We start from the raw sequence: 25,609 nt of genomic DNA on the forward strand, positions 1-25,609 counted from the left end.
CATAGCCATAGTCTCGAACAAAAAGCACGTCGATGTACCTGCAGAAGACAAAAACCAGGGCTTACAAGGCTTTCAAGCCGTGTCCCCCTGGCTGTCCATGGACTCGGCGAAAAGGGCCATTCTACGACTACGCATAAATGAGTTTGGTGGAATGGACTACAGTTGGGAAGATCACATTGACGCTATTCACGCTTATTTCAGATCGACAGGACTTCAAATCAATTAGCCAAAAGACGAACATGACACAAGTGGATACTTTGCCCATGTTGAGCCCTTTCAAGCTCCTGAGGTAGACCAAAAAAACCTTTCGCGTAATACTCGATATCCAACAACAATCGCTCGATCATGTGAATTTCGACAAAATCCACCATAAAGTATTTCGGGTCCGCCGGAATGTGCAAGAGAATTTGTAAGCCATGGCATCTTTCCCTCCAAGCGAATAAAGCATATTTTGCATAGGGAGATACAGTCCCTCAGGGTTCAAACAACGATACTGGATCAGATTCAGCACTTTTATTTCTGACAAGGAGTATTTACAGATTTCTAGACCATCAAGGATACCTCAAATGGTCTCACATTGAAGCGCGAGGGATATTTTTCAAATGCCAAAAATGGAAGAATGTACCCCTTACTTTCACCGCTGTTTAATCAATACTTCTTTCGTCTCGACTATCTATCATGTTGACTTACTAATACCTGGATCTTCTACGTAGGTGCTGATGAATCCTTAATGTTACGAAATTCAGTGCTCGCACTGTGGTAATTAGCACTACTATAGGCGTTGGCCGGTGTGACGCGTCGCTGTTTTGAGATTCATTATGCCCAAACAACCTAATCATTGTTCATAAAAAGAACGTCACCTGGGTCGAATGTGCAGCGAGTTATCTTATCGAGCCATCAAATTCAATAGCCTAGTGACTGATTTGCAATGTAAAATGCAGGTGTGAGAAAACTAGGATACAAATCCTTGATTCACTCTTGAACATAACCTTTCCCCCTTGCAGTGGACTAGAAAAGAAAAGAGCCTTTTCCAAAAGATTCAGGTACTTCTCTTCTGCCTCCCTCCTAACATCCTCCGCACTCTTCTGAAACCCAGTCAAATCATCCTTCCCCAAAAGATAATCCCCCGTATCTCCCTTCCCATCATTCCCCACCAAATCGATCCTAAACTGCACATCCTGCATCATATACGCCGAGCTGCCCGTCGCATTTCTGCCCAGCATGGGTAGACTAACGACGTCTGCCCACTCGTCTTCTACCCCTGGCTGTGTGCCCATGAGGAGAGTGTTCCTCCCCACCCCATCTGCAGCCCCCCCACCCGCATTCACCCCCTCCGCAGTTCCCAGCATCTCGAATCTCGGCCAGGGTAACTTCAAATAGAGCACCCCCTCATCCAGGTCGGCAGGACAGCGAGTCCGCCGCCGCCCGTAGATGTCGGCTGTGAAGTCGCGAAATCCGGTGTCTTGATCCGCGAACGCCCAGCAAAGCCGGACGGTGTCGCCTTCGCAGATGTTTTCGCCGGGTGTGGTCCCGTTGACTTTGAGGATCCGCCAGTAGTGAACTCCGTCTGAGGTGGTCATGGCGGGCAGGAAGACGCCTTGTTGGTTGCGGAAGACGGCTAAGGAGGCTGGGGGCTGATTTACGATGGTTTGTGCTTTGGGTGGAGCTCCTGGGGGTGCTGTTGGGTCGGGCGCGTTGATATCTTTGGTTATGACGTTCGTGGTGAGACTGATGCGACAGCCGTGTTGAAGCTGTGGGGCTCTATTCAGTAATGTAGGAAGGGTCGGGTAGGTGACACCAGGAACTTACGGAATCGGTGAAAGGGGCAGTAATGGTCCAGACTGTATTGAGGAATCCCTGGTCATATGTCATCGAGAGAGTCCTTGCTTGCTCGCTGTCGTAGCCAAGGATTGAAGGTGCTCGGTAGCTATTGGTACGTGAATCAGTATCTTGGCGTGCTTTCTTATGACGGAAAAACGAGTCATACTCAGCTGGTGTAAACATCGTATTCTGTAGACCAGGGTATTCCAGCATTGGGCCGAACGGATCCTTCATTGGATCTTTCAGGCCGTAATACTGTGGCCTTGTCGCCGGGTCGGGTATATGACCGAGATAGTAAGCTGGATCATCAAACCTTTCAACACCCTGTGTCTTGTCTAGGTATGACTTGGAGAGATTCTTTTGGTCACTGACGAGCCGTAGGCGACTTTTGACTTCGTGGCCATTGGACAGCTCGATGTACGTGCTCAGCGTCGGTACCGCTTGAACGAAATGACTCTTGACGTCTGCATAGCCATCAATTCCAGAAATGGTGTCCACTAGAGGCTTCAATGCATCACGCTTCATCGGATTGTGTTAGAAAACGATTCTTGCAATTCGTCGAGAGTTCACATACGCTGATGACTCTCCAGTTCCAGAACTTTGCAACTGTTGGTATCCAAGCCAGCGGACTGCAGTATGTCAGTATGTATAGTCCGAAAAGAGTAGAGTTACCCTACTTGGACGCCAGAATTGTATCTCCACCCGCAGCTTCAAAGACATTCGTCTCTGCCTGGTCCTCGGTACCAGTACTAGTCGATGTAGACGTGCCTTTCTCATTGTCATGTTTAACACCAGCACCAACGCCAATTGGAGTCGATACTTGGACTCCGACAGAGACTTTGAATTGCTGCTTCTGCTCGTACTCAGATGTCACGGTTGAGGATTTCATTATCCTTGTTGACTGAAGTCGGCCACCAACAGTGACGTGCTGACAGAAGACTTGTCCAAAGTCCTGGTACAGTTGGCGCAAATCTTTGATGTTCTTCAGCTTCGCAATAGTATCCAATGCCCCTTGAAGTTCTGGTGTTGGCTCTAGATCTTCTGGATGAAGTACGATATCTGTTCGTGGGAACTGAGGAAGTGTATATCAGCTTAAGCGATGGAACAATGCCCGCCAAACCAACCAGATAAGACGCAATCATTGTTTTCATGTATGTGTTCGTGGTGTCCTTGGAAGTCGTACTATCCGACTTAGAGTATCCTGCACTAACAGAAGCGGAGAAGCCGGCAAAGCCACCAGAGCTGATGCTATTTAATTGTATTCATCACAGATGGAGCTCACTTACACTGATGCCTCCGTGGACTCACTGCTGAAGTCGTTCCTTGCCATGCTTGTTTCAAACTCGTGGCTACTGAGGGTCACCTCGACTCGAGAGTTGTCATTCACCCTGTAGCTCGGTATCCCTGGAGGTGGAGCCCTTTGTGTGAACGAAAGTGCGGTCGGATTCACAACGCTGGCAACAGGAGCGGGCCCACCCGAGCCAGACGGTGGCGACGTGACGTTGATCACGACCTGAGCGGTAGAAGCTGCAGTTGTAGTGATGGGGGCGGGGCTGACAGTTGTCACGGGCGCTGCTTTGGTCTTGAGTTGGAATGCTATTAGGGCGTCAACGTAGGGCATCGTTGCTCAGAATTGATTGACAACGCACCAGGCCGTGGTGCTTGTACAATTCGATTATTTTCGCGATCGATGATCCACCCGTACATAACCCCACAATTCTGAAGTACCACTTTCCATTGAGCTTCGGTGAGAAAGCCGGCGGCACTGACTCGTCAGCACTTTTCGTTCTCATGATAAATCTTGGCTTACTCAGTCTCAGCTGCACCACTTGTAGGAGTCCAAGTCTTGTCATCGCCCAGGGTCGCTCGAGGTTTTCCAAGCTCAGTAGCTTTCGCAACCCTTTGGCCGTCGGACAACTTATAATTCTTGGATGTTCCCTTAGCGATGGGCTAAATAGCTGTCGAGGTAATACGAAGACTCACCAGCTTTGACGAGTCGGCACTGAACGCGCCCGGGAGCGTCTTAAGATCAACCTTGGGTTGATTTGTCAAGGATGCAACCTTGTAAACGACATTGACTGATGGGAGATCGAGTTTGTCGTTAAGCTTGTCACTGAAATCTCCTCCCTTAGTGAAGGGTTAGGCATGCAATGCAATTGGCGAAACACCTTCTTTGCTTACCAAGCGCAAATAATCCGCAAAAGTTGTTGTATCGTCAGCTACCGTAGACCCACTTGGCGTGCAAAATTGATGTATCTTGGCCGATGTTGACCTTGAAACCGCCTTCATTATTATACGTTGAGTGCACGGCATTGGTGGAGATCTTACATGGAGGTGACTTGGCGTATCTTGGTCCTTAGTTGTGCTAGAGTCAAGTCTTTCGCTGCTGGCTTGGTGCCTAGCTGCTGAGAAAGCATTGTTCCAGAGCTGGTCAGACCACTCTTCGCCTCCTCGCCAGACTTGGTCTGCCACTCCATGATTTTCATTGAGAATGATCCGTCCAACAAAGAAGTTGTCGGGTCATTTGCGGCAGTCAATCCTGGCCGAGAGACAAACAACCTACAAGGAATTGGGACGTCGGCATTTTTCTGGTCAATGGTCTCATTGACGGTTCTAATGTAGGTAAAAAGTAGCTCTGTTTCCTCTGCAGACGAAGCATCTTGATATTGGAAAACCTGCTTCTTGTCCCTAGAGTTCAGGTATCAGTCACCCAATTACTAGCAAAGGTAGTCGTACGCTTACAATTTATCGTGTAGTTTTGTTCTCACATCGCTCAATTTGGTGGTTTTGTCGAAACTGAACGTCTGTGAGCATCATCCACCAAAGTCAAACTTATATCAAGACTTACTTGCTCATGGGTATAGTTGCAATGACTTTGTCTGGAGTCCCTACCGACTGAAGAGTGCACACTTTCAGGACTTCGGAGAGTTTTTGAGGAGTATCGCCTTTCTGTGTGAGTCTGTCAGTAACACCTTGCAACTATCTAGCGGGCTTTCCATTCTCACAGTGCTTGTTTGCGGTGGGACCGGCGGAGGGGCACCTTTCCCTGTATTGGCATTGTCTGTTCCCGATGCATTATTATTATTGCCTTGGGGCTTGGTGTCATCTTTAGTTGTCTGACTCGGATTGTTATTGCCTTGGGCTGGTGGTTTGATAGTATCTTTAGCTGTTTGACTATGGTCGTCTGGTGGAGCTGGTGGTTTGGTATTGTCTTTATCTGCTTGTCCGTGGTCCCCTGGCGCTGGTGGTTTTGTGTCACCTTTAGGCGGTGCCATGCTGACCCCTGCTCTGATACTAAGAGACAAGAGCCTGCGCAGATTTCATCAACCTTGGCGATGGGGCTGTGGCTATGTAGCAGAGGCGTGATATCTAGTTGTAGTGGCTTTAGTGTTTTTGTCATGCGAATGCTGCAATGATCTTAAGTTAGTCTGCATAGAAGCGGTAGTTACTAGGGTTATAAATATGCTGGGTTTTGTACTTCTGTGCTTTCGATCGTCTGCGATAGGCCTATAGCCCGGATTTCGGACTATTGACGCTCGTGAAGCCAAGGGTCCCCCCCCCACCAATTTCCAGTAAAGCGCCACGGTCCTACCAATCAAATTGGTCATAAGTCAGAAGCAATATAGGAGCTTGCGTAGATGGGGTAGGAGAAAACGTTCTTGTTCACTTTGGGAAAGCCATGTGCATCAGAATACACCTAATTCCATCTATAGCTGGCTTCGGCGTGACAGCCTTGGGATATGAAAAGGCCTAGACTCTGCCATCCGCGCTATTTGATCGGCAATATATCCAGCATTGGGATGGTGTTCAAGCTTGCGGGGATATAGAGCGCGAACTAAGGCAAAGAAAACGGTGGCTTGAAGACGATCAGCTGAGTATCGTACTATTTCGTTCTTATCAGCCTCTCAGCCAGCCACAGCACATAGGGCATTTACTTTTGTGGCAAAGCGTCGCCCAATATGGACAGTCGTTGGTTTCACGCGAACCTCGGAAGCCTTAGCTTGAGAGCGAAGGATGGAGTAGTCCCTGCAAGATGACGACGATCTGTCCGCTTGCTACGTGCGTATCCAAGATTGTGATGAAGCTAAATCCCTAGTCCTAATGCTAATGCAGCTCACAGCCGTTGCACTGCATTAGTGCAACGCTGTGGCGTAGCAGAATAGCCCAACTGGGTAAGATAGCCACGAAAAAGGAAACACTGCTGCCGTCTCAAGGGGTAGACACTAGAAAATCGCTGGAATTGCTTATCATGCTGCCCACTACTCCTCGTCGCCGTTGGAAGCAGTGGAAAACGGTCTAGGTGTGGCGATCCCAACCCATTGATTCATTTGATAGCTGAAATTCTGCCACAGCCGCTGCGATCGGAATGGCGTTTGAATGACGTGACAGCCATGATGATGGGATACAGCGAGTGGAGGGTTAGACCTTGCGACACTCTCATTCTCGACAAGGCAGCTTATGCTAGCGGATTGATAAATCGCCGTCTTCCAGATTCTCTGCCATGTCTATAGAGCATTCGCTTCGAATTGTTCTGTCTTCGTGTTTTCTTCATAACGAGGCTTACGGCGTACTGTCAGGCTCCCAGTCTCTCAAAAGGCTGAACGTTCAGAATGACATTAGTATTAGCTCCCTATAATGATTCTATGCGGCTGGGTCAGGGGTTCAACTCCTACACTCACGAACTCTGCATAGACAATGCCGTCACGTATGATCAGAAGGAAGTCAAGAGTGAGGTGTCGCCCGCCCAGGTAACGGCAGCACCCCTATCGGTCGAGGTTGGGCTGATTTGATGTGTAGACCGTCTCTTACTACTCTCGAAGAATCAAGAAGCTCAGTGACATTGTTGACTCACTGAATATATCACCCAGCAATGCTATCAAGCAGGGCACTATCGAAGTCAATGGCGACTCCAGCATGGTGGACGAGAACACTATCAAAGACTCCGATATTACCTTTGTCGTATCAGTCAAGGTTGATAATGGCGGCATTCACTTGGTGCTTGCCTATTAAATTACAGGTCACAAATCAAACCACCATTCTCAACGATACCTATTCATTCCAGAAATTGGGCAAGATAGAGCCCGGCTCGGACTTATTCAACCAGGTCTATGGAGACTCTTTCATTTCCGGTAAGTAGTACATTGATGATTCACGGTTAAGCTTGAAAAACTTAAGACTAACACATAATGCCCCTTAGGCTTCACCGAGGGAGGGAACCTGACAGGCGTCGTATCGTTGAAGGTCCACGATGAAAAGAAAAAGAGCAAAAAAATTGCCGAGTGGGCCGACTCTGCCAACTCTAGAGAACGATGTGCTGATATTGCGTCTTGACAAGAATCACAAGTGCATTCAATGCTGCTCCCAATGGTGGCCTAGTCCTTGAATCCTTCGACGGTAGCCAAGTGTCATCGCTTCGCAATAAACTCGCCGGTACCGAGTGTACGATCAACGTAAGCTGGATGGGAGGTGGTCAGGTCAAGCCAGGTAAGAAACGCGATATCCTTCCAACACATTGATGTTCATTTAAGACAAGCGGAGACGGAATGGGATATTGATACCTTGTGCGCTGCTGCTGCTGCATTCCCCGCGAGAGTGGCGGAATGTCCTCAACGAACATGGTAAATAGTACTGATGGCCGCGTGTCCGAAATATTACTCATATTTGATCTAGGGCGATACTCACCAAATACAAGGCCAATAGGAAGTTCATCGAGGCTTTCGATTTTTCGGTTGACAAAGTCTTACAATACGACCAAATTAGTGCTTTTACCTCTGCATTGTTTGACGACTTCATGGACTATAAAGTGCTGCTCCGGACTCTACAGAATATCATCGTCAATAAAGACTCCTATCAGATCAAGGATGTCGACCTTGCCATCGGACCATATCTCCCTATCTTGCTTGATGTAAAGTCAGCACTCAGAAATGAGCAGTCCAAAATCGTTGAAGCTGTAGGTCTTTGTCATGTGCTTGCCCGATTTCATACTAAGAACGCGACAGGTTGCTGTCCTTAGTAAAGACCCTGATATTCTCAAGCGTCAAGCTAGCGACGTATACCACTATGGCAGCGAAGTAGTTGAACAGATCCTCGAAGCTGCACTCCGAAACCGGGCGGGTACGCAAGTCCCTGTACCTGAAAACCCTTCTGCCAAGAAGAATACCGGCAGTTCAGATGGCTCGGATCATTCTGAAGTGGTTCTAGTCGACAAACCTACATCATCGGATAAACGCCCAGGCGCCCCTGTCAAGACTTCAGCCACACCAGAGGGTTTCGACTTCGAGTCACTAGTGCCACCGGAAATATGGGGTAATCTTTTGCCTGTACGTTGACTAGAGATCTATGTAAGGTGACCAGCTGACACACATAGGAGTTGAAAAAAGATGCCGTCCCAAATCCTCTACTCAATGTCGGACTAAATGGATCTACGGCGCCAACTGTACTGGGACCTCCTGCGCAGTCCGGTAGTATGTCCCAGACCATCGATACTCTGACTCTTCAGTTGGAGGAGCAGAAGAAAGCCACACAAAAGGCTGAAGCCGACACCGAAGCAGCGAATGCAAAAGCCAAAACCGATGCCGATGCAGCACAAAAGACGATCTCGGACCTGAATAAGGATCTTGCAGATCAGAAAGCCCAAGTGGCAGATCGAAAAACCCAATTGGACACGGCTAATACGGAACTTTCTGGTTATAAAGACCTTGCTGGGAGAGAGGTAGACTTAGCCAACAAACTTCAAGAAATAGTAAATGGGGTAATTTACAGCGCTGCCTTCCGCAGAGACAGAGTCGAGATTTTTGAGGTCGTATATGGAGGACTGTCGCTCCGTACATACCATGATGTGGGTGACCGACTCCTCGACTTTGCGAATAACAAAACCCAATTCATTTTGACTGGTGGAGCTACTGGAGTCTTTCAACCCCACGACCCGCTGGTGAACGTAGTCAAGTCAAGTACTATTGTCTATCGCTACGACGGCAAAGGCCCGCTGAAGTATTTGTCCGGTACCGAACGCGGCAACGCAGTCAGCTTTGATCCTTTTCCATGATTCGTGCGACTGGGGTTTGACCGGCGGTGATATAAGCTCGATCATATTTCTTGTCCAGGTAAGAAATCCAAAGGCTCTTACACCCCAAACCCGAACAGATTACGGTATATATCGATCTTGAGAGTATATCATCTTAATATCCTTAAAAAATCTGTGTTCTGTAGATTAAATCGAGACTTAGTCTAGCAAACTCTGGGATCTAGAGTGGACATCGCGCAATGAATGAGACTTCTCCCAATCGTACCTCGTTGAAAATGCCAGTCTCGTCACGACAGTCATTCATAGATGCAGTATACGTCCACTCGTGACTCCTTGGATGGTGGCGTTTTAGTCTCGGAGCATATTCTACATCTCACTGTGCGGTGTTATGATTCCTTGGCTTTCGATCGACATGAAATTCCGACTGGGCTGGAACACATACGATATGAGCCATAGGAGCATGAGACCATTCAGCCCTCGAATATTATTGAATACAGCCTAATTAGGTTTAGCGGCGGGAGTTGCCTTCCTCGAGATAAGCGTGAGCCCTCTAGCCTTAAAATACTTGGCGCCCTATTTAGCGTTAGCGCAATCGAGATGTTAGTGCGTTCCAGACACCAACTTCTCTACCCATGACGCGTTAGAGGACATCGTCAACATCCCATCTCCAAACCAGGCTCACACCTCTCACTCATTGTGCTTGAGGACAAGGAACACTGCCAACGCAAGCTTCACTCGATTCGCAATGCCGGCCGCAAATCTCAAAGGTGCCGAGGATGATTTCCCCGTCGGCACAGTCTTCTCAGTGTCAGGTATGTTCCCCAGCAGTACCCAAATTGAAGACCTTCCGGCTGAAATGAGATAGGGCCTGTCATTGTCGCCGAAATCGATGGTCCTAGCATGTACGAAATCTGCAAAGTGGGGAGTCAAGAGCTCATCGGAGAAGTCATCCGGATTGAAGGCGATAAGGCCACAATTCAGGTATACGAGGAGACTGGTTTGCAAGCAATGTATGTTGGATATAACGGTGGCTGATGATGAAATGCAGCCGGTGTCTCGGTGGGGGATCCCGTATCGAGGACAGGCAAGCCGTTGTCCGTCGAACTCGGTCCTGGCTTGATGGAGACAATCTACGATGGAATCCAAAGGTCCCTCAGAAGTATTGCCGGTAAAACTGATAGCATCTATATTCCCCGCGGCATTACAGTGCCAGCCCTCGATCGAAAGAAGAAATGGGAGTTCACTCCAACCATGAAAGAGGGGGATCATATAACTGGGGGAGATGTTTGGGGCAAGGTCGTAGAGAATTCACTGCTCAACGAGCATAGAATTCTCCTGCCTCCACGCGCCCGTGGGATCATTAAAAAGATTGCCGAGAAGGGTCAATATACAGTTGCAGAGCCGTTGCTCACAGTCGAGTTCAATGGAGAAGAGAAAGAATACATGATGCTGCAAGTATGGCCTGTACGTGTTCCTCGACCGGTCGGCGAACGTCTGCCTGCTACGTCGCCAATGGTTGTCGGTCAGCGTGTCCTAGACGCCCTCTTCCCCTCGGTTCAAGGCGGTACGGTGTGCATCCCTGGAGCTTTCGGCTGCGGCAAGACTGTCATTTCTCAGTCGGTGTCCAAATTCTCGAACAGCGATATTATTATCTACGTTGGGTAAGCGACACACCCTTTTGCATTCATATTCTCCTCGCTTGATATGTGCAGAGCTATCAGAGTACTACTGACAGGTCTATTACAGATGTGGCGAACGAGGCAATGAAATGGCCGAGGTGCTAATGGAGTTTCCCCAGCTTTCGGTCACTATTGAAGGCCGCAAAGAACCCATCATGAAGCGTACAGTTTTGATCGCAAACACTTCGAACATGCCCGTTGCTGCTCGTGAGGCATCCATTTACACTGGCATCACCATCGCAGAATACTTCAGAGATCAGGGCAAAGCTGTAGCCATGATTGCTGACTCTACCTCAAGATGGGCTGAGGCTTTGCGTGAAATTTCTGGTCGACTGGGAGAAATGCCTGCTGATCAAGGGTTTCCGGCGTACTTAGGGACCAAGCTGGCATCTTTCTACGAACGAGCGGGGACCTGTTCTGCCCTGGGATCGCCACGAAGAGAAGGAAGCGTCTCTATCATTGGTGCGGTGTCGCCACCAGCTGGTGACTACTCAGAGCCAGTCACATCTGTGACACTTGGTATCGTGCAAGTCTTTTGGGGTCTTGACAAAAAGCTCGCTCAGCGCAAACACTTCCCGTCCATCAATACTTCTGCTTCTTATAGCAAATACACAACAGTCCTTGATGAATACTACGAGAAGCACTACACTGGATTTCCCCAGCTTCGAGACCGTACTAAGGAGCTCTTAAGTCGTTCAGAAGATCTTGACCAGGTTGTACAATTGGTCGGCAAATCTGCCTTGAGCGATTCGGATAAGATTATTCTTGAGGTTACTGCCATGCTCAAAGACGATTTCCTGCAACAAAACGGTTACAGCGATTACGACCAATTTTGTCCGTTATGGAAGACTGAATATATGATGAAGGCATTTGTTGGCTTCCAAGACGAGGCACAAAAAGCGGTTGCTAGCGGTGTGAGCTGGGCGAAGGTTCGAGAGAATACTTCCGAGATACAATATGGCTTGCGAAACATGAAGTTTGAGCTACCAGATGATGAAGAAAGGGTAAGCAAATCGTATGAGGAGCTTCTGCAATCGATGTCGGATACATTCGCGAGCATAGCCGACAAGTAGTAGACGGGAGTGCCCGAGCAGGCAGTATGTAGGCCATGTGTAGACATAGCTTATCCTTTTTAAATTATCTTATTACTATGTGCTATCTGATATATTTGGTAAAGTGATATACCTACCCTGACACCGGACATGAAGCATCTCGATCGTGTACTGGTGGGATAACCCCTTGGTCTAAACTACGGCGGGGAGAAAAGCGCCATTTGGGCTTCACGAGACCGGAGGACTTGGTGCTTGACCCTGGCCATGATGCTTCAATAGCATTGTTATGGGCCTGCTAGCATCACAGCGATGTCTTTGATCATTCTTGGAAATTTCAAGTGCTGATTCTTTGCAACAACCGCTAAACCGAATTGTAGGGGAAACGAATGCACTACAGCGGCCTCCGGGTATCGAGACTTAAGGTACAGATGGAGAGACTAAGCCAAGAAAACAGACGTCTCTCTTTCATACCACAGCCTCCCCATACGATGCAGCCAATTAGAGCATCCTATGGCGCGAGGGCCGCGTCTGACACTTTGTTGGGCAAGAATGAGAACATGGTTCCCATAAGTTTGAAGTCAGCACCCCCTGCAAAGAACATACCTGTCGGAATTCAGGCTTGCAGTGCTTATGGATTGGCTTCAAAATCGCCAGGCCAGAGATACCCAACCAATTCACAGACTCTTCCACGCGCAAGACGAACCAAAACAAGATTCAGACCGCAGTAGAAACGGAAATGATTATCGACAGCAAGTGCCCCTTCGTCTCTATGAACGTGGCCTATATGTGACATTGCCCTTTTACCCAGGATGGTGAAGATTCTGGATGATTTCCTCTAGAAATCGCTGGTTGCGTGAAAATGTCATGAGCTACTTACTCTCCCTCAACAACCTCCATCTCCTCTCGGTCCTATGCGAGCTGAATTCCCACCGCCATAGGAGTCTGTCCAGCATCTAGCTCGCGTCGCTCTTCGCCAATACTACCAAACAACATTACCACCTTGAACAACGTACATTTGAGCAGCGCGTGAGAAGTCGAATAGGATTGCAAAGAGAGCGCAGCGGGGCCACTATTGAGCAGCTATATGATCTAGCGCATTTGTCGCACGATTCAGGTTCGTTTGGCACTGGACGAGGCGGATCCGTGCTGCTGTGAGAGCTGAAAATGAGGTCTGGTCGCCGAAGTAGGGGTTATAGGCTTCGGCATCGGCAAGATTGACGATTGAAAAGATTCTTAGTGGTGATAGTTCAAGGAGGGTACTACTGCATGAGGGATCCGAGAGTGAAGTGACGATGGGGCAAGAACTTCTCCGAGCGCTCCTTGTAGGCAATAGTCTGATTGGCCTCGTCCACAAGTGACGGTAGAGTACCTTAGGCTACAGCAGAGACATTGTCCAAGGAGATGTATCGTTCCGCCTACATTGCGGGCAGCTGATAAACCCACGATGAGAGGGTCCCGCTCAGGAGCACGAATGGCGATGGAACTCGAACCTGATGTCACGTCGTCCACGTTGGCCGCGTATTTAAAGAAAAGGATATCGATCAGTTGAGTCATTGGCATAACAGTCTACTGAAGGTCGTTGATGTGGGTAAGCTGTTTGCGTGATTCGATCCTGTATATCTCGGCCAGAGCAGCATCTAATCAGGCGGTAGACCACGATGGTTTTCCATGTTCAGTCAAAGCTGATACAAACGAAACGAGAATCTGCGCCAGAGGAAGCATCAGAATCCCGAAGCAGGCTAGGATGGATGATCTGCGAGAAGTGTGGCAGCGTGAAAACATGTCATTAATTGGTGAATTCCACAATGCCTTCAGGAGGTTTGTAAGGGACATCTGTCCCACTTACCTATCTGCAAGGCCATCTTGGTCTTTCTGTTGATATCTTTGAAGATAAAGCCTTCTGGAGATTTGTTGACGGAAAATCGTGCTCTCCTTGAAGATTTGTTGGAGCAGGCCACAGGTTTCCACCAGAGATAAGGGCTATGCCTCGCTTCCAGCGCCGTGTTCGCTTCCTCTAAAATTCTGCGGGCTTCATGCCAGCGCCCAACGGCATATACAAAATCGGCTGCGGGTTGTGGGGAAGTCATCTTGTATAAGGGGAATCTGTTGGTCTTGCCACCTTCGACCAGTCTCCCTGGACGCTTTCTCTTCGACTTGCTTTCCACCGAGAGATGTGGGAAGCACCGATGATGCAAATAAAGTCACTTGGTGCTCCCAACGCTTCTTGAATTTTGGTTCAGTTGGAAGCTTCAATGAATACAAAGACCCGGTGTCTTCTTCACGTCAAATCACGTGAGCCTGCACGTGTACGGAACAACGATGCAGCGCTTCCTCAGACGTCACGTATCAAATACCGTAGACATGTTATTGAGAACGAAGACCACCTGTATGTGGTCCTGTCTGTCTCGAAACCTCCCAATCCTGGGCGTCGACAAGATGGGAAGTTAGAGGTTGCACCGAATGCAACGCATTGTATTCTGCGGATTTGTTGGGTTTCGCATGCTGAGATGAGTGAGGCTAGTGAATGACTTCCACCTCCAAGCATAGTGCTGAGAAGTAGAGTCACCTATTCAAGTCGAATATCAAGCTCTAACTAAATGCCTTCATGCATTGCTGTCACCAGAATTCAGCCTCATGCTCTATTGTTTCCATACCAGCTGATCGCGGCATCAATGTGCCAGTTGAGATCTCACTTCCATTGTTGCTTCAATCTGGTATGACAGCATCCCTGCAAGCTTCTTCAATTCCAATATGACTAATGCCACCGAAATGCTAGCTTACATGGGCTGACCGTGAGCTTTTGAGATCTTTCGACTGAGAAGCCTATGGAAGATCGGAAAATTCTCGTCGCACGCTAGAACTGGTCATCATAAATGTTCAGTATGAAGGCAGGAAGAGCTGCCATCCCGACCAGAATCGTTGACGTACCCGGTGTGATGATTTGTGCCTCAGCTGTGTGAGCTACAGTATGCTAAGACCCGAGATGCTTCGTTTCAACCAATGCGATCAAAGACACTCATGTAAAGGTCTTTGGCTTGAGACGATATCATTAGGGACCTTCAGGCCTTGCATACAAGCAAATAAGAATTTCCAGCATTTGGCATTCAATTGGAACACCGGCGAAATGCCTACAACGAGGCTCAATTGACAACCATCGCCGTACGAAGGCAAAGGATTGGTAGGAAAGGGACCTTACCGCAATTCGAATGCAAGTCGGCTGTCGCAGGGATAGAGACGTGTGCAGCCTAACGCAGAGAAAATGATAGGCCCTGAAGACGACATACAAAACCTGCTGCGCGCAGGAGCGCTCACCGGCCAAGATGTTTTGTCACAAATTGGCCTGCTGAAACCTGACTCCGATTGACGGTAGTGTCACTCAAAGAGGGATCGCAGATGACTCTACTCGGCAGCTGCATGGATCGCTGCCCACGGTCATATTACACCGCGCTTCTCATTTTGGGAAAAGCGTTGGGTTTGGGGTTACAATCGTCGACGCAGAGTGATTGAGAGGGTGCAATTCTCACTGCGTCTACATGCTCAATTCGGAATTCGACATGTGAATCGCAGTCATTATTAGATTGGATTGAACAGTAGAGACGGCTCGGTTCCGTGGCGAACTGAGGTGCTCAGGTAGAACGTAGTAGGGACAGCCACACTTGACACTGGATATCCCGTGGATGTCGCCTGTGAATATCGCACCCGACATGGATGGGCTCAAGACCTTAGAACATTGCTTTCTGGCTATGTCCGGAATTTGAGTCTGCGACTGCGAAATGCAAAACGAGATGACTACAGTGACCTCTGCATAAAATGCAACCGTTCGTTTCATCCGCACCAAAACACTTGATCTGAAACGTATCGTAGCAACCTCTGCAGAGAAATGGTCCAGCAAGTCGGCCTTTCTTAAGCCGAATTCGCCTGCGTTGCAATCGCACCCGAGCCTATCCAGAAATGCCTGGCTTGCCTGTTGACCTGATATGTGAAAGATGTGAAAGACGTTTTGTCAGGCGAAGTACACACGCTCCCCATTTCCACATTTGACCTGTCCGCGCGCGCACCTTGGCCACCTATCTAGCACATGGTAGCAGCGAGATTCTCTTCCTCGGCGCTTGGGTAGTGTATGTCGATAAGAGCATCTGGTGTCTAGACACCTCCCAAATGGTGCTGATTTGCATACCACACATCATTGCATCATGCACTGCCTCGACGTTCTGCTTTGTCCTCGTCGCATGACGCAAGGCCCGCTGAAAGCCGCGGAGAGCGGAGACACCACAGCTCATGGGTGGCATGCAGGATGGGGCTGGAGTTTAGGAGAGCGTGGGTATCGCGAGGGCGCCTGCTACGAAGAGGTCTTAGGACAAGCGATTATTGATCATAAGCTTCTTCAGCGAGGTGCGGGTTGGGTAGAGTGACGTGGTTTGTATGGGCTGGCGAGTGGCGGACGACGAAGGCTGAACGAATTTGGGAGAGCGGTGGGAAAGTGGGAACCATGCGAGTAGTCAAGTTTGATGAAACGTGTTTGAGTCAAAGAATGAAGTCTTTTAGCTTGGGAGCATTGTGGTGGATAGGGATCTACAAGATCTTTTGTCCATCTGTATCCTCACCACCGCATATTGGGTCGTCGTAGCTTTTGCGAAAGCTCCGAGGCTTCAACGCTCGTATTCACAAACGAAGCGCCGTCGTGCCTCACAGCGTCTATTCTCCCACCTTGTTCGGAGCTTGATCAATTCATGTTGTAGTCCCAAGTCCGAAGCAAAATCCACGTGTTGTGGGCCAAAAGTCATAGGGCCATCGTCAAGCAATTGACCGTGTATGATGACCAATATGAAGGCGACAAAAGGCGAGTCATGAATCCTGAAGCTGTTTCAGCGATACATAAAGAGGTGTAGTGCATCTCCGGCCTGATGCTCCGCCTCTTTGCTGCTGTAGGCCTTGCCGGCTCTTCAGACGTGTTATTCAATCTTTTGGTACTGCCTCGTCAACTGGCTGGGCCGAATGCGCTCATGCTATGTTCAACAAGCTCTCCCGGTGATTTGCCGCTGGAAATCGCAGGGTTTCGTACTTGACGAAGACTTGGCTAGCTCAGTTGCCGGTTCGATAGCTGGTAGAGGAGGCTTCCTGCATGGCACCTGGAGCTTGACTGATCACAGCGGCATCAGAAGAGAGCTCGTGCACTGTTTCCGAGGACTTAGTCGCGGAGGACACGCTTTGCACGAAGACTTGCTTACCGCAGATTGCTCTTGCATCCCACTCATTTGCAGCTCCACCTCTCAACTGTGCCACTTTGTTCACTTGCCGCCAGAAACAACTGTAACCCTCGAGGTCTATCAATGCTCTGTCTTTTACACGGGCCATTTGCCCATGTGATTCCGTTATGCGCCCAGGTCACATTGCCATCATTGAATCCTTTGTCATTCAGGGCCCCAGTAGTCGCCGTCTCTTGCTGAGCCAAGTCTATGTCAAATTCTCATAATTCAGCTGCTCCAAATTGCGATCGAGGAGCCTCTTATCACGCTTCTCTTCCACGATTGCCGTCTGTGGTAATAATGAGGTTGTGCAGGTATTGGCGATCAGCTGGTTCGCGCTCACGACCGGAGCTGGAAGGATGTGAGTGTTGTCTTGAGGTGCGTTCGAGAAGCCTTTCTCGTGGACATGATGGAGGTAGGGAGAACGGCCCTTCGGGAAGGTCATTCTGAAGACAAGGTTTTAGGCATCTCATCCAGGAGACTTGTATAGAAACAAGGTCCTGAGTTGCCTTAGAGTCGTCTGAGGCTGCGTTGTCGAGTTCACCATCTGATGTTTAGCCTTTCAGCCTTTCTCTTGAGTACTGTATGCAGGGTATTCGATTGCGAAGGTGGAAGCCGATGCCCTGCACTTCGGGCTTGAACCCTTAGTGTATACTGTCCTTCTCTTTTGTGCTGCACGAGGGTCAAGCGGGTATGCCTCTTCCATAACGCTACGAGGTAATCGTAGAGTCATTGTAGAGTCATTTGTCGGCCTCGATGGCATGGCACAACAGAGACCGCGGAGGCATGAAAGTATATGTTGATAAGATAACGCGTCCAACGGTATAGATTGTGCCAAGCCTGTCACTCCAGCCACACTACAAGCCACACCGCAAGCCACTCTTTCACATTTTACCCTCACTGAGCTTGTCTCTAATCACAAATTCACAAAACTGTCAACAAGAGCAACAACGACGCAGCATCTTGCCGACGTGAGGCCGCATTCCACTCTCAAATCACCCATCATGACCTCTGGTTCAGCCTCACAATCCACCTCAAGTCTCTCCACGGCCACCACCCTTGCGTGGTTAGGACCCTCGACTCGCTTCCCTCATTGATTCTCATGATGAAGAGGAGAAAGAAGCAGACTCCCTGCCCAAAACAACCCAGAGATCGTGCTTTCGGTCTCATATACAGGAGCATGCTGTATGGGTCCGAGCAGCAACTAGAATTCGAAAAAGAGTCGCCCTACGGAACTGCTGTCTACTCAAGCACCTCCTTCGAAGAGTTTGGGAACACTGATGGCACATGATGAAAATAAGGGACACAAGAAGCTCTCATGCCCTTGCTTACCGCCATGATACTATACAGACCAAGCTACACAAGCATTGTTACCAGCGTACCGGCCTCGCCAGAGTCCCGTCGGACCAAAAGAAAGCAGTCATATGGCTCCTCCTGCCAGCATCAGCAGGGAAGGTTGTGGTAGAGGAGGATTAATGGGGAAGGAGACACGAGAGATTAAGTTCTGGAAAACAGGCGAAAATGGGAGACCTGACGGATGGGGCCCCAAGGCAAGGCAGCGCATGCTCCTCTGTTTCTAGCACTAAGGTCCCGCGATATCTACATCTTCGAGGTCACCACATACAGCAGGTATTCTTCTCAAGAAATCAACATGACTTCCAACCGCCTGGACTGGGATGTCGTGACGAATGAACTGCTCGCTATCGCAAAGGGCATCCACAATATCTCGTTGCAGCTGAAAGAACGGGTATCCGCCGCAATGCTAGTGCTTGAATGAAAACATCCCAGCAGTTGGTAGCCTTGGAGGCCTTGGAGTGCAGGGTGGCGATTTCATTGGCTCAAGGGGAACAATCCAGGGCATCAGTCGGGTGCTTGAGCTTGCCCCGTGGTGCGAGGAGGAAGATTTGATGTGTTGGGAAGAAGAACCTACTATTCTCGACGTCATAAAGTTCTACAAGCCAGATGCAAGATCACACGAGGAGATCGAAGGTGGCCGGAGAATGCGTTGATTATAAGATTGTATGTCTGAGTATGCGTCTGTTGGTTGTCGAATTTGATATATAGCCACAGGCGTCGCGTATTATAAGCCCATTGAATTCCAAGGGGATTCTGGAGCGTTTTGGGCGCGAGCGGTGCCTGCGTCTTTCTTCCAATATTGCGCGAATCTTATGATGGGTCATGAACCTGGTGTACTCATTAATTTCTATCAAGACCTAGAGACTAGAGCACAATGCACTCATTATGCTGACATGTCAAGGCGTCGCACTCGTCAAGTAAATCGCACTGCATCGAAGAGCTTGAGTGCCATAGGCGAAGAATTATGATGATCGAATTCTCCCTGCTATTTGCCTGCATCAACAGCCTCAGAATGTCCGGTGTTCGGCCACCATTAATACAAGAAGGTAATCATAAGCAATGGGTTCAGGTCAAGATGGTGGATCCTGACGCCTGGCCTCTGCTTCCTCCTACCCTGGGTATAATAAATGTCAAGGAAGCAAGTCTTGAAGAATTGGAACATCGTTCCGCACCCATCTTGCTTTGCCCGACATTTCTCTTTGGCGCTGATTCGAGCACGGTAAGCTTGTTTTCCCGCCAGATTCAGAGCCTGCCATTTCCGCATCCAAGTTAGGCGCCACCGAAGGAAGGTGAGCTTCTTCCATCGTCTGACACCGTCAGTGTCCTAATATTTCCACCAATTGTGTTTAGAAGTCGACAAGACTTTCGAACACATCATCATTAACGTCGATTCCCACGTCCGGTCCAACAACGGGGTAATCAGTAAGCATGTTTCGTCTCCAGAGAAATTGAGTGGGTCTCGCATCTGTCTGGCGATCCGATCTTGACATCAGAGTACAGCCTTCCAATGTTATATCGAAAACAACATGGGAGGGCGTGTGTGGTACAGTCTAGGACACTGTAAGAGAGCTATGCTTTCCACGAACAGAGTCGTGAGGCCTGCAGTCAGAATGAGGTGAATACCAGTTTCTCAAGCTTCAACATCTTTCTAGTAATATTCCTTAAGGCTGTGGTGGCGCTATCATCTCTTTTCAAAGCTTGAGCCGAGAGACTCATACCTATGATCCCTTTAAGTGGTCATGAAAGATTTCTGGACTGCAATACTACCCTGTGGCACTCTCATGTCTCCGAGCTCAAGGCTGTCGATCTTGTCCCCTGGAGTAGGCTCACAGCGAGTCTGGGCTCCAAGTGCGTATTGTCCATCCTCTGCGAAACAATCTGGAAGTCGCCGAAATTCTTCACTGCGCTCGACACGCTTGGATCCACCGCCCGAGTCAACTGGAGAACGTTTGTCTTTTTGGCTATTTGACATCCGCGTTATTAAACAGTAGGCAAAACCTGTTGCGCTAGAGGTCGCATCATAGGTAAGCATGCACTGACGACTGCGATGTTAACTTCGACGGAACTCCATACGCTGACACCGTAATAAGTCCCTAATTCAATCAGGACCCTTGCTTTCTCATAATGATGCGAATACTCACATGTAAGGTCCTTGAGATCAATATCAAACAAGTATATAAATCGAAGTATACTCACAATGACCACACTATCTTGATTAGCCGAATGACATTTGGAGAGGCTCGGCAGCAGTACAAGCCTCCAAGCAGGAAGAGCCCTGAAACAACAGCCTTCCGTTTCCATGACATCTGCAAATGCCAGACCTTGCCCATAGGGAGGCATAAGATTGCAATGTCGGTCGCAATATTAGGAACTGCATTCCCAATAAAAAGATTTCTTTGACTCAGACACTTCGCGGGAGGATCAAGCGAGAGCTTCCAATTCCCCTCGATAGGTCTGCAGGTGACGAGGACAACCGACAAACTGGCCAAGAACCAAGCTGCTACGACAGCTGCCACAAGGTACGTCAAGAATTCAAATCTTCTCCCCATGAACATTGCACGGTAAAACAGAAGGATTGATATCTTGACAAGCGGCAGAGTGACGACGTAAAACAACTCTGCCACGTAAACATTCTTCGTCCATGTCAGTCTTGTTTGAAATTCTGATGGTCAGCCAACCTTCAATATGAGCTCGACATCTTTCGCTGAAATCGTTTGGATATGCTTGCCAAGACCCAGGGTTGCCGCTGTCTTATATGAGCGGCATACCAACGTGACAGATGAACTTGGTGGCTCGCCTTTGAATGTTACACCAGAGAGAACCCATGCAGTTGCGCAGCTCACCACTGCCACATAATCCGACGTGAGGAGATATGATTTCAGTATCCTTCTCGAGATAAGGCGACCAATTAGCGCAAGCCCAGCTAATATCGAGCACGCAAGGATAGATCTGATCAACTGAGGACTTTTGTTATCATTCGGATCCACATTTTGCGGTGATGCCATGGCAGACAGTCTTCAATCGTGGGGTCATAGGCTCCGGAATCATTTGAATGCTCTGACAATAAAGCAGAGAAATCAAAAGGATTAAGGAGAAAATGTTGGCACCTCAGCGCAAACAACGCAGTATGCGAGTTGTAAGCTTAGCTGCAGCCGCACCCCTGCATTTCTCGAGCTCGACGTTCATGCCGCTTTCACGCATTGCATTCTTCAGCATGTGTCACACCTTATTGACCAATTGCCCCAGTTGGTCAATGGGCTAGTCTTATTGACCAAATAGTCAAATTGACGGATACGCTGTCTAATTGGTCATTTAGCTGTCTCGTTCATCAAACCAAAGCTGCTTTTGGTGTGACAGGGGTAGTTCTGGGCAATCTAACTCATCTGGGCATATTGTCAAAATTAACGTCGATATACTGTAACTCCTGTATAGTGTTCTATTGACTCTTTAGGGGGCTCAAGACCCCGCTGACAGCTTAAGATCTCACTGACACCCTTATTTAAGCAATTAGCGTTATACAGATTAAGAGGTTACTAAGCTACTATAAAGTGGCACGATCTATATGGTCAATGCGATGGTACTTGATCAAATAAGCCGATTTTTGACCAAGGAACTGCGGAATTGATCAACAAGACACCATTGGTCAACGAGGTGGAAGGAATTGGCCAAATCGACCAATTGATCAATCAGGTGTGACATGCAATTCCTCATAGGCAGTTCCCACGTGTCGATCATTCTCAAATGCAGGGTGACTTGCGGAAGGCAGGAACCTGATCCGCGCCAATGATCTTCCCCGTAAGTATCGAAAAGGTGTACAAGTGCTTGTGGATGTGGTTCGCACAGTCAATGCATCTTTGGGTTGCACGTGGGATCACCAGGAAGTCACTTTAATCCTTCCAGTTTTTTTGCGTAATGATAATGAGGAAATCCCACGATGATTTGTGGAAAATCGAATGTTGTGAGGAGACCCCAGTGCTTGCCTCTTGCACACAAGAGTGGCAATGAATGGAAGGTCTTCACAAAGCTCTACCTTCAATGAAATGATAGACTGTCACTTCTCGGCAAGTCAGCTTTCCGGTCGCTGCGGTCCGAAGGTGGGCGAAAGCTTATCGGCGACGTTACGCGTGCGTGAAGGCAGCACCCGCCACTTGACTGCCGATGCTCAATCAAGCACCAGGCCAAAGCGACCTCCGCATAACTCATTCCTATTTCGACCAAGTTGGTGCATGGATCGGTTCCCCCGGCTAAGATACATTGGTCCGCATACCAGCTGACACAGCCACCATAGCGAATGGAAATGCGTAGGTGGACTGAGGCACAGCGTCTTCTTGTACCTTCCTTCCGAGGCTTCTGCTAATTAGGTTGTGCATTTGATCTCAACCCGACCGGGTTGGTCCCGCCATTGAAGGTTGTTGGGTTGAAGGTTGCCGAAGGCAGTGGTCATCCAATCATCGAACATTCCGAGACCAATGCCCATGTGACGCAAAGAGACAGCAGAAGCATTCAAAATACACCCATCCCTAGACCCTGGATGAAAGAGATCTTCCTACATGTTTGCAGTCACTGATCACAAGTCTTCGCTCCCAAATTAATACGCCAGAGTGGTCAAAAGCAATGCAGCTTTCCAACGTGATTTGCGAACCGAGTGAGGGTATCCGAGCATTTCTCCGATAATCCTCGTTGCAGCAGCTGTTCGGAAAGATCGCAGTCAGCGCCAATTGAGTAACAATTACCACAAATAAGACAATGTTGGCGGTGAAGACTGGAAGGGTAAAGTGCCTCGCCTCCTGATACATCCGTCTTTTCTCTTTTCGCTTGCTGAGTCTGCATCGCCGATACTCGCACGATTGCGTAGTCTACTTGGACTCCATTTTATAGAGCCTCCTATGTAGGAAGACGAGCCTGATATGAGAAAGACTCTCGACCATTGCCTTCGCCAGTACCGGCCAGGTCTACGCGCATGACATTGACAAACTAGCAACAGCTTCTCGCAGTAGGGCTACAGTGACCATTGGCAGGTTGTGAGATTTTCATTGAATTGTGTTCCAGCAAGCACGCCGCAATCCAGGGGCGTATTCTTCCATGTCAGTTTCCCCGCAAACGGACGCCCCGCATTCGAGAGGCAGCTGTTTTCCACCTCAAAAATGGCAGCTGTGTCTATGCCTCCTTTCGAATTCGGAAGGCAAGATTTCCAATCGCTCAGTCACCATTTCGAGTGTATCGATGAATCAATTCTCGAACCCCACTTGTAGGGAACATGATTTGATAGATTGTGTCCGCTTCTCTAGTCATACTCTCACGAGTTTAATACCACTCCTTGCATCGCCGGACATCGCCGACTGCCCATCCGAAGTTTCATCCTCTTCGCTCCCATTGTCAACCTGAAGGCGTTGGCGACCAGCTCCGGCTGTGCTGCGATAGATTATGCTATCATTTTCGCGAGGCTGTGTAGAGATGCTCCAAACCTTTCCCGGAATAGATGTAGCAGGACGACGCTTTCGCAGGGCGATTGGCCTGGAAGAGGCGCGAGTAGAGATTTTTTGCACTCTGGGTAAGAGCCTCGGATGGCGGTCGTGTTTGGAGCCGGTGCTGTATCCCAATCAAGGAATAGCCGGCAGCGATAGCGATGAAATTGTGCCAGAACCTGTCATGATGCACCAAAGGTGATCAGGGAGTAACGACTGGACTGTCGTTTTGACAGCAAATCATTCGACGATCGGAGCTGCAGCTTGAGTTGGTACAGGGAGCTATTGAAGAGTAGAATTTACTTCAATGAGGCTGCGGAGAGGCTCGGCTGCATTCGCGATTCTCATTGCGCTCATCGTGTGGATCTGTAAACATTCCTACTCTTTCCCGCTAGCCGCCCGTGTGAAGCTGTTGGGGTGATCAGGCTTGAGGTCTTAATGAGAAGCGGAGCAAAACAATCTTAAGTCCTGGATCAAGACTAGGCTTTTCGGTACTACGAAGAGAGATCCCAACTAGAATTTGCTGGTCCCGTATCGCCGGTAAGGCCGGAGAGAATGTCCTTCCCATAAGCTTTCCGGCATCTGGTACGAATAGGACAGCTTTCATGCCGCCCGAGGGCGGGGTATACAACAATTACACTTGAGAATGCGACCATGTTCATAAAGAGAGGGCATTTTACTTTAATGTCAATGCCCTTAAGAATTGCTTAGGGGAACATTAAAAGCTATAACAATATGTAATTAGCGTGGATAGGATATTATTAATTCCTTAATATAAAAAATCTTCTATATACTTATACTATTTTATATAAGCCTATTAAATATTAATTATTAATAATTATTTAAATACTTTAAAAAATAATATAAGTCTTAAAATTATATTATATAAGTTAATTATAATATTATTAGCTAGTATAATACTTTTATTTTAAAATTATTATTAATTTAATTCTTTTATTAAATATAAAATAAAAAAGCTTTTTAAATTTTATTAATACTTTTAAATAATAATAAAAAAAGTTTATATTTTTATTATTTAAACTTATAAATTAAAATAACAAATATAAATATATAATATTATTTATTTATAATATTATATTTATCTTAGTATATAATAAAATAAATATTTTTTAAAAAACTAAAGCCTTTTTACTTATTAATATTTTTATTTTTTTATTTTTTAAATTAAGTTAATTAACTTTTTTTATTAAAAATAAAATATAAAGTTAATTATTTTATTATTAATAAAACTTTAAAAAAACTTAATATTAATTAGAAAAAAAGTTAATAGCTTAGACTATATAGTAACTAATTATAAATAGAATAGTAAATATAAATAAACTATTATATTATTAAATAATTTATTTTTATTAATAAGTTATTATTTAGTTTATTAATAGCTTAGTAATTTATAGCCTATAGTTTATTAAAGTCCTTAGCCTAATAATAAAATAATTATCTATAATATAATAATACTTATAATATTTTATTTATATATATTATAAATAGCTATTTACTTTATATTAATATTTAAAAAAATTATTATAATATAGATACTTTTTTTAAATAAATAAAATATAAACTTTTATTATAATATAATTTATTTTTTAATCTTTATAATATAATTTACTTAAATAATAATAATATATATATATAAATTATTAGCTTAAAAATTTAATAGAAAGTAAAAGGATATATATTTATTTTTTATTATTTTATTTTTTTAATTATAATTTAATTAAACTAATATTTAATATTTTTAATAATTATATAATTTATTTTATATAATTTCTATAGTTTTTTAGCCTTTATAATAAAAGAGAGTTAATATAATTATTTTATAATTAAAAATTTTTACTATTATATAAATAGTTTAAAAAAGAGTTTAAAAATTTTATATTATATAATAATATTAAGTAATAGTTTATATTATAAAAATTATTTTTATTTATTAATAGCTATATTT

At 46.9% G+C, this 25,609-nt stretch overlaps 4 protein-coding genes across 4 annotated transcripts; 2 read left to right on the plus strand and 2 right to left on the minus strand.

Moving 5' to 3' along the window:
• Positions 1-911: 911 nt before the first annotated feature.
• Positions 912-3,442, minus strand: KY384_004655 (uncharacterized protein; the record flags this gene model as incomplete). The annotated part of the gene is made up of 6 exons (XM_044813160.1): positions 912-1,751; positions 1,810-2,340; positions 2,396-2,450; positions 2,499-2,893; positions 2,946-3,063; positions 3,108-3,442. The coding sequence occupies 6 exons, from the start codon at positions 3,440-3,442 to the stop codon at positions 912-914; spliced, it is 2,274 nt and encodes a 757-aa protein (XP_044669900.1).
• A 185-nt stretch (positions 3,443-3,627) lies between these two features.
• On the minus strand, positions 3,628-5,096 carry KY384_004656 (uncharacterized protein; the record flags this gene model as incomplete). Its single annotated transcript, XM_044813161.1, has 7 exons — positions 3,628-3,771; positions 3,805-3,948; positions 4,003-4,093; positions 4,150-4,509; positions 4,564-4,617; positions 4,670-4,770; positions 4,827-5,096. The coding sequence occupies 7 exons, from the start codon at positions 5,094-5,096 to the stop codon at positions 3,628-3,630; spliced, it is 1,164 nt and encodes a 387-aa protein (XP_044669901.1).
• Positions 5,097-6,431: 1,335 nt separating this feature from the next.
• KY384_004657 (uncharacterized protein) lies at positions 6,432-8,866 on the plus strand (the record flags this gene model as incomplete). The annotated part of the gene is made up of 7 exons (XM_044813162.1): positions 6,432-6,569; positions 6,619-6,816; positions 6,839-6,954; positions 7,350-7,439; positions 7,492-7,771; positions 7,821-8,141; positions 8,189-8,866. 7 exons carry the CDS (start codon positions 6,432-6,434, stop codon positions 8,864-8,866), a joined length of 1,821 nt encoding a protein of 606 aa, XP_044669902.1.
• Positions 8,867-9,590: 724 nt separating this feature from the next.
• Positions 9,591-11,597, plus strand: VMA1 (H(+)-transporting V1 sector ATPase subunit A; the record flags this gene model as incomplete). Its single annotated transcript, XM_044813163.1, has 4 exons — positions 9,591-9,657; positions 9,711-9,842; positions 9,894-10,506; positions 10,592-11,597. The coding sequence occupies 4 exons, from the start codon at positions 9,591-9,593 to the stop codon at positions 11,595-11,597; spliced, it is 1,818 nt and encodes a 605-aa protein (XP_044669903.1).
• Positions 11,598-25,609: the final 14,012 nt, after the last annotated feature.

This window comes from Bacidia gigantensis (assembly GCF_019456465.1).
Source record: "Bacidia gigantensis strain McMullin 20006 chromosome Unknown contig_233, whole genome shotgun sequence".
NCBI lineage: Eukaryota > Fungi > Ascomycota > Lecanoromycetes > Lecanorales > Ramalinaceae > Bacidia > Bacidia gigantensis.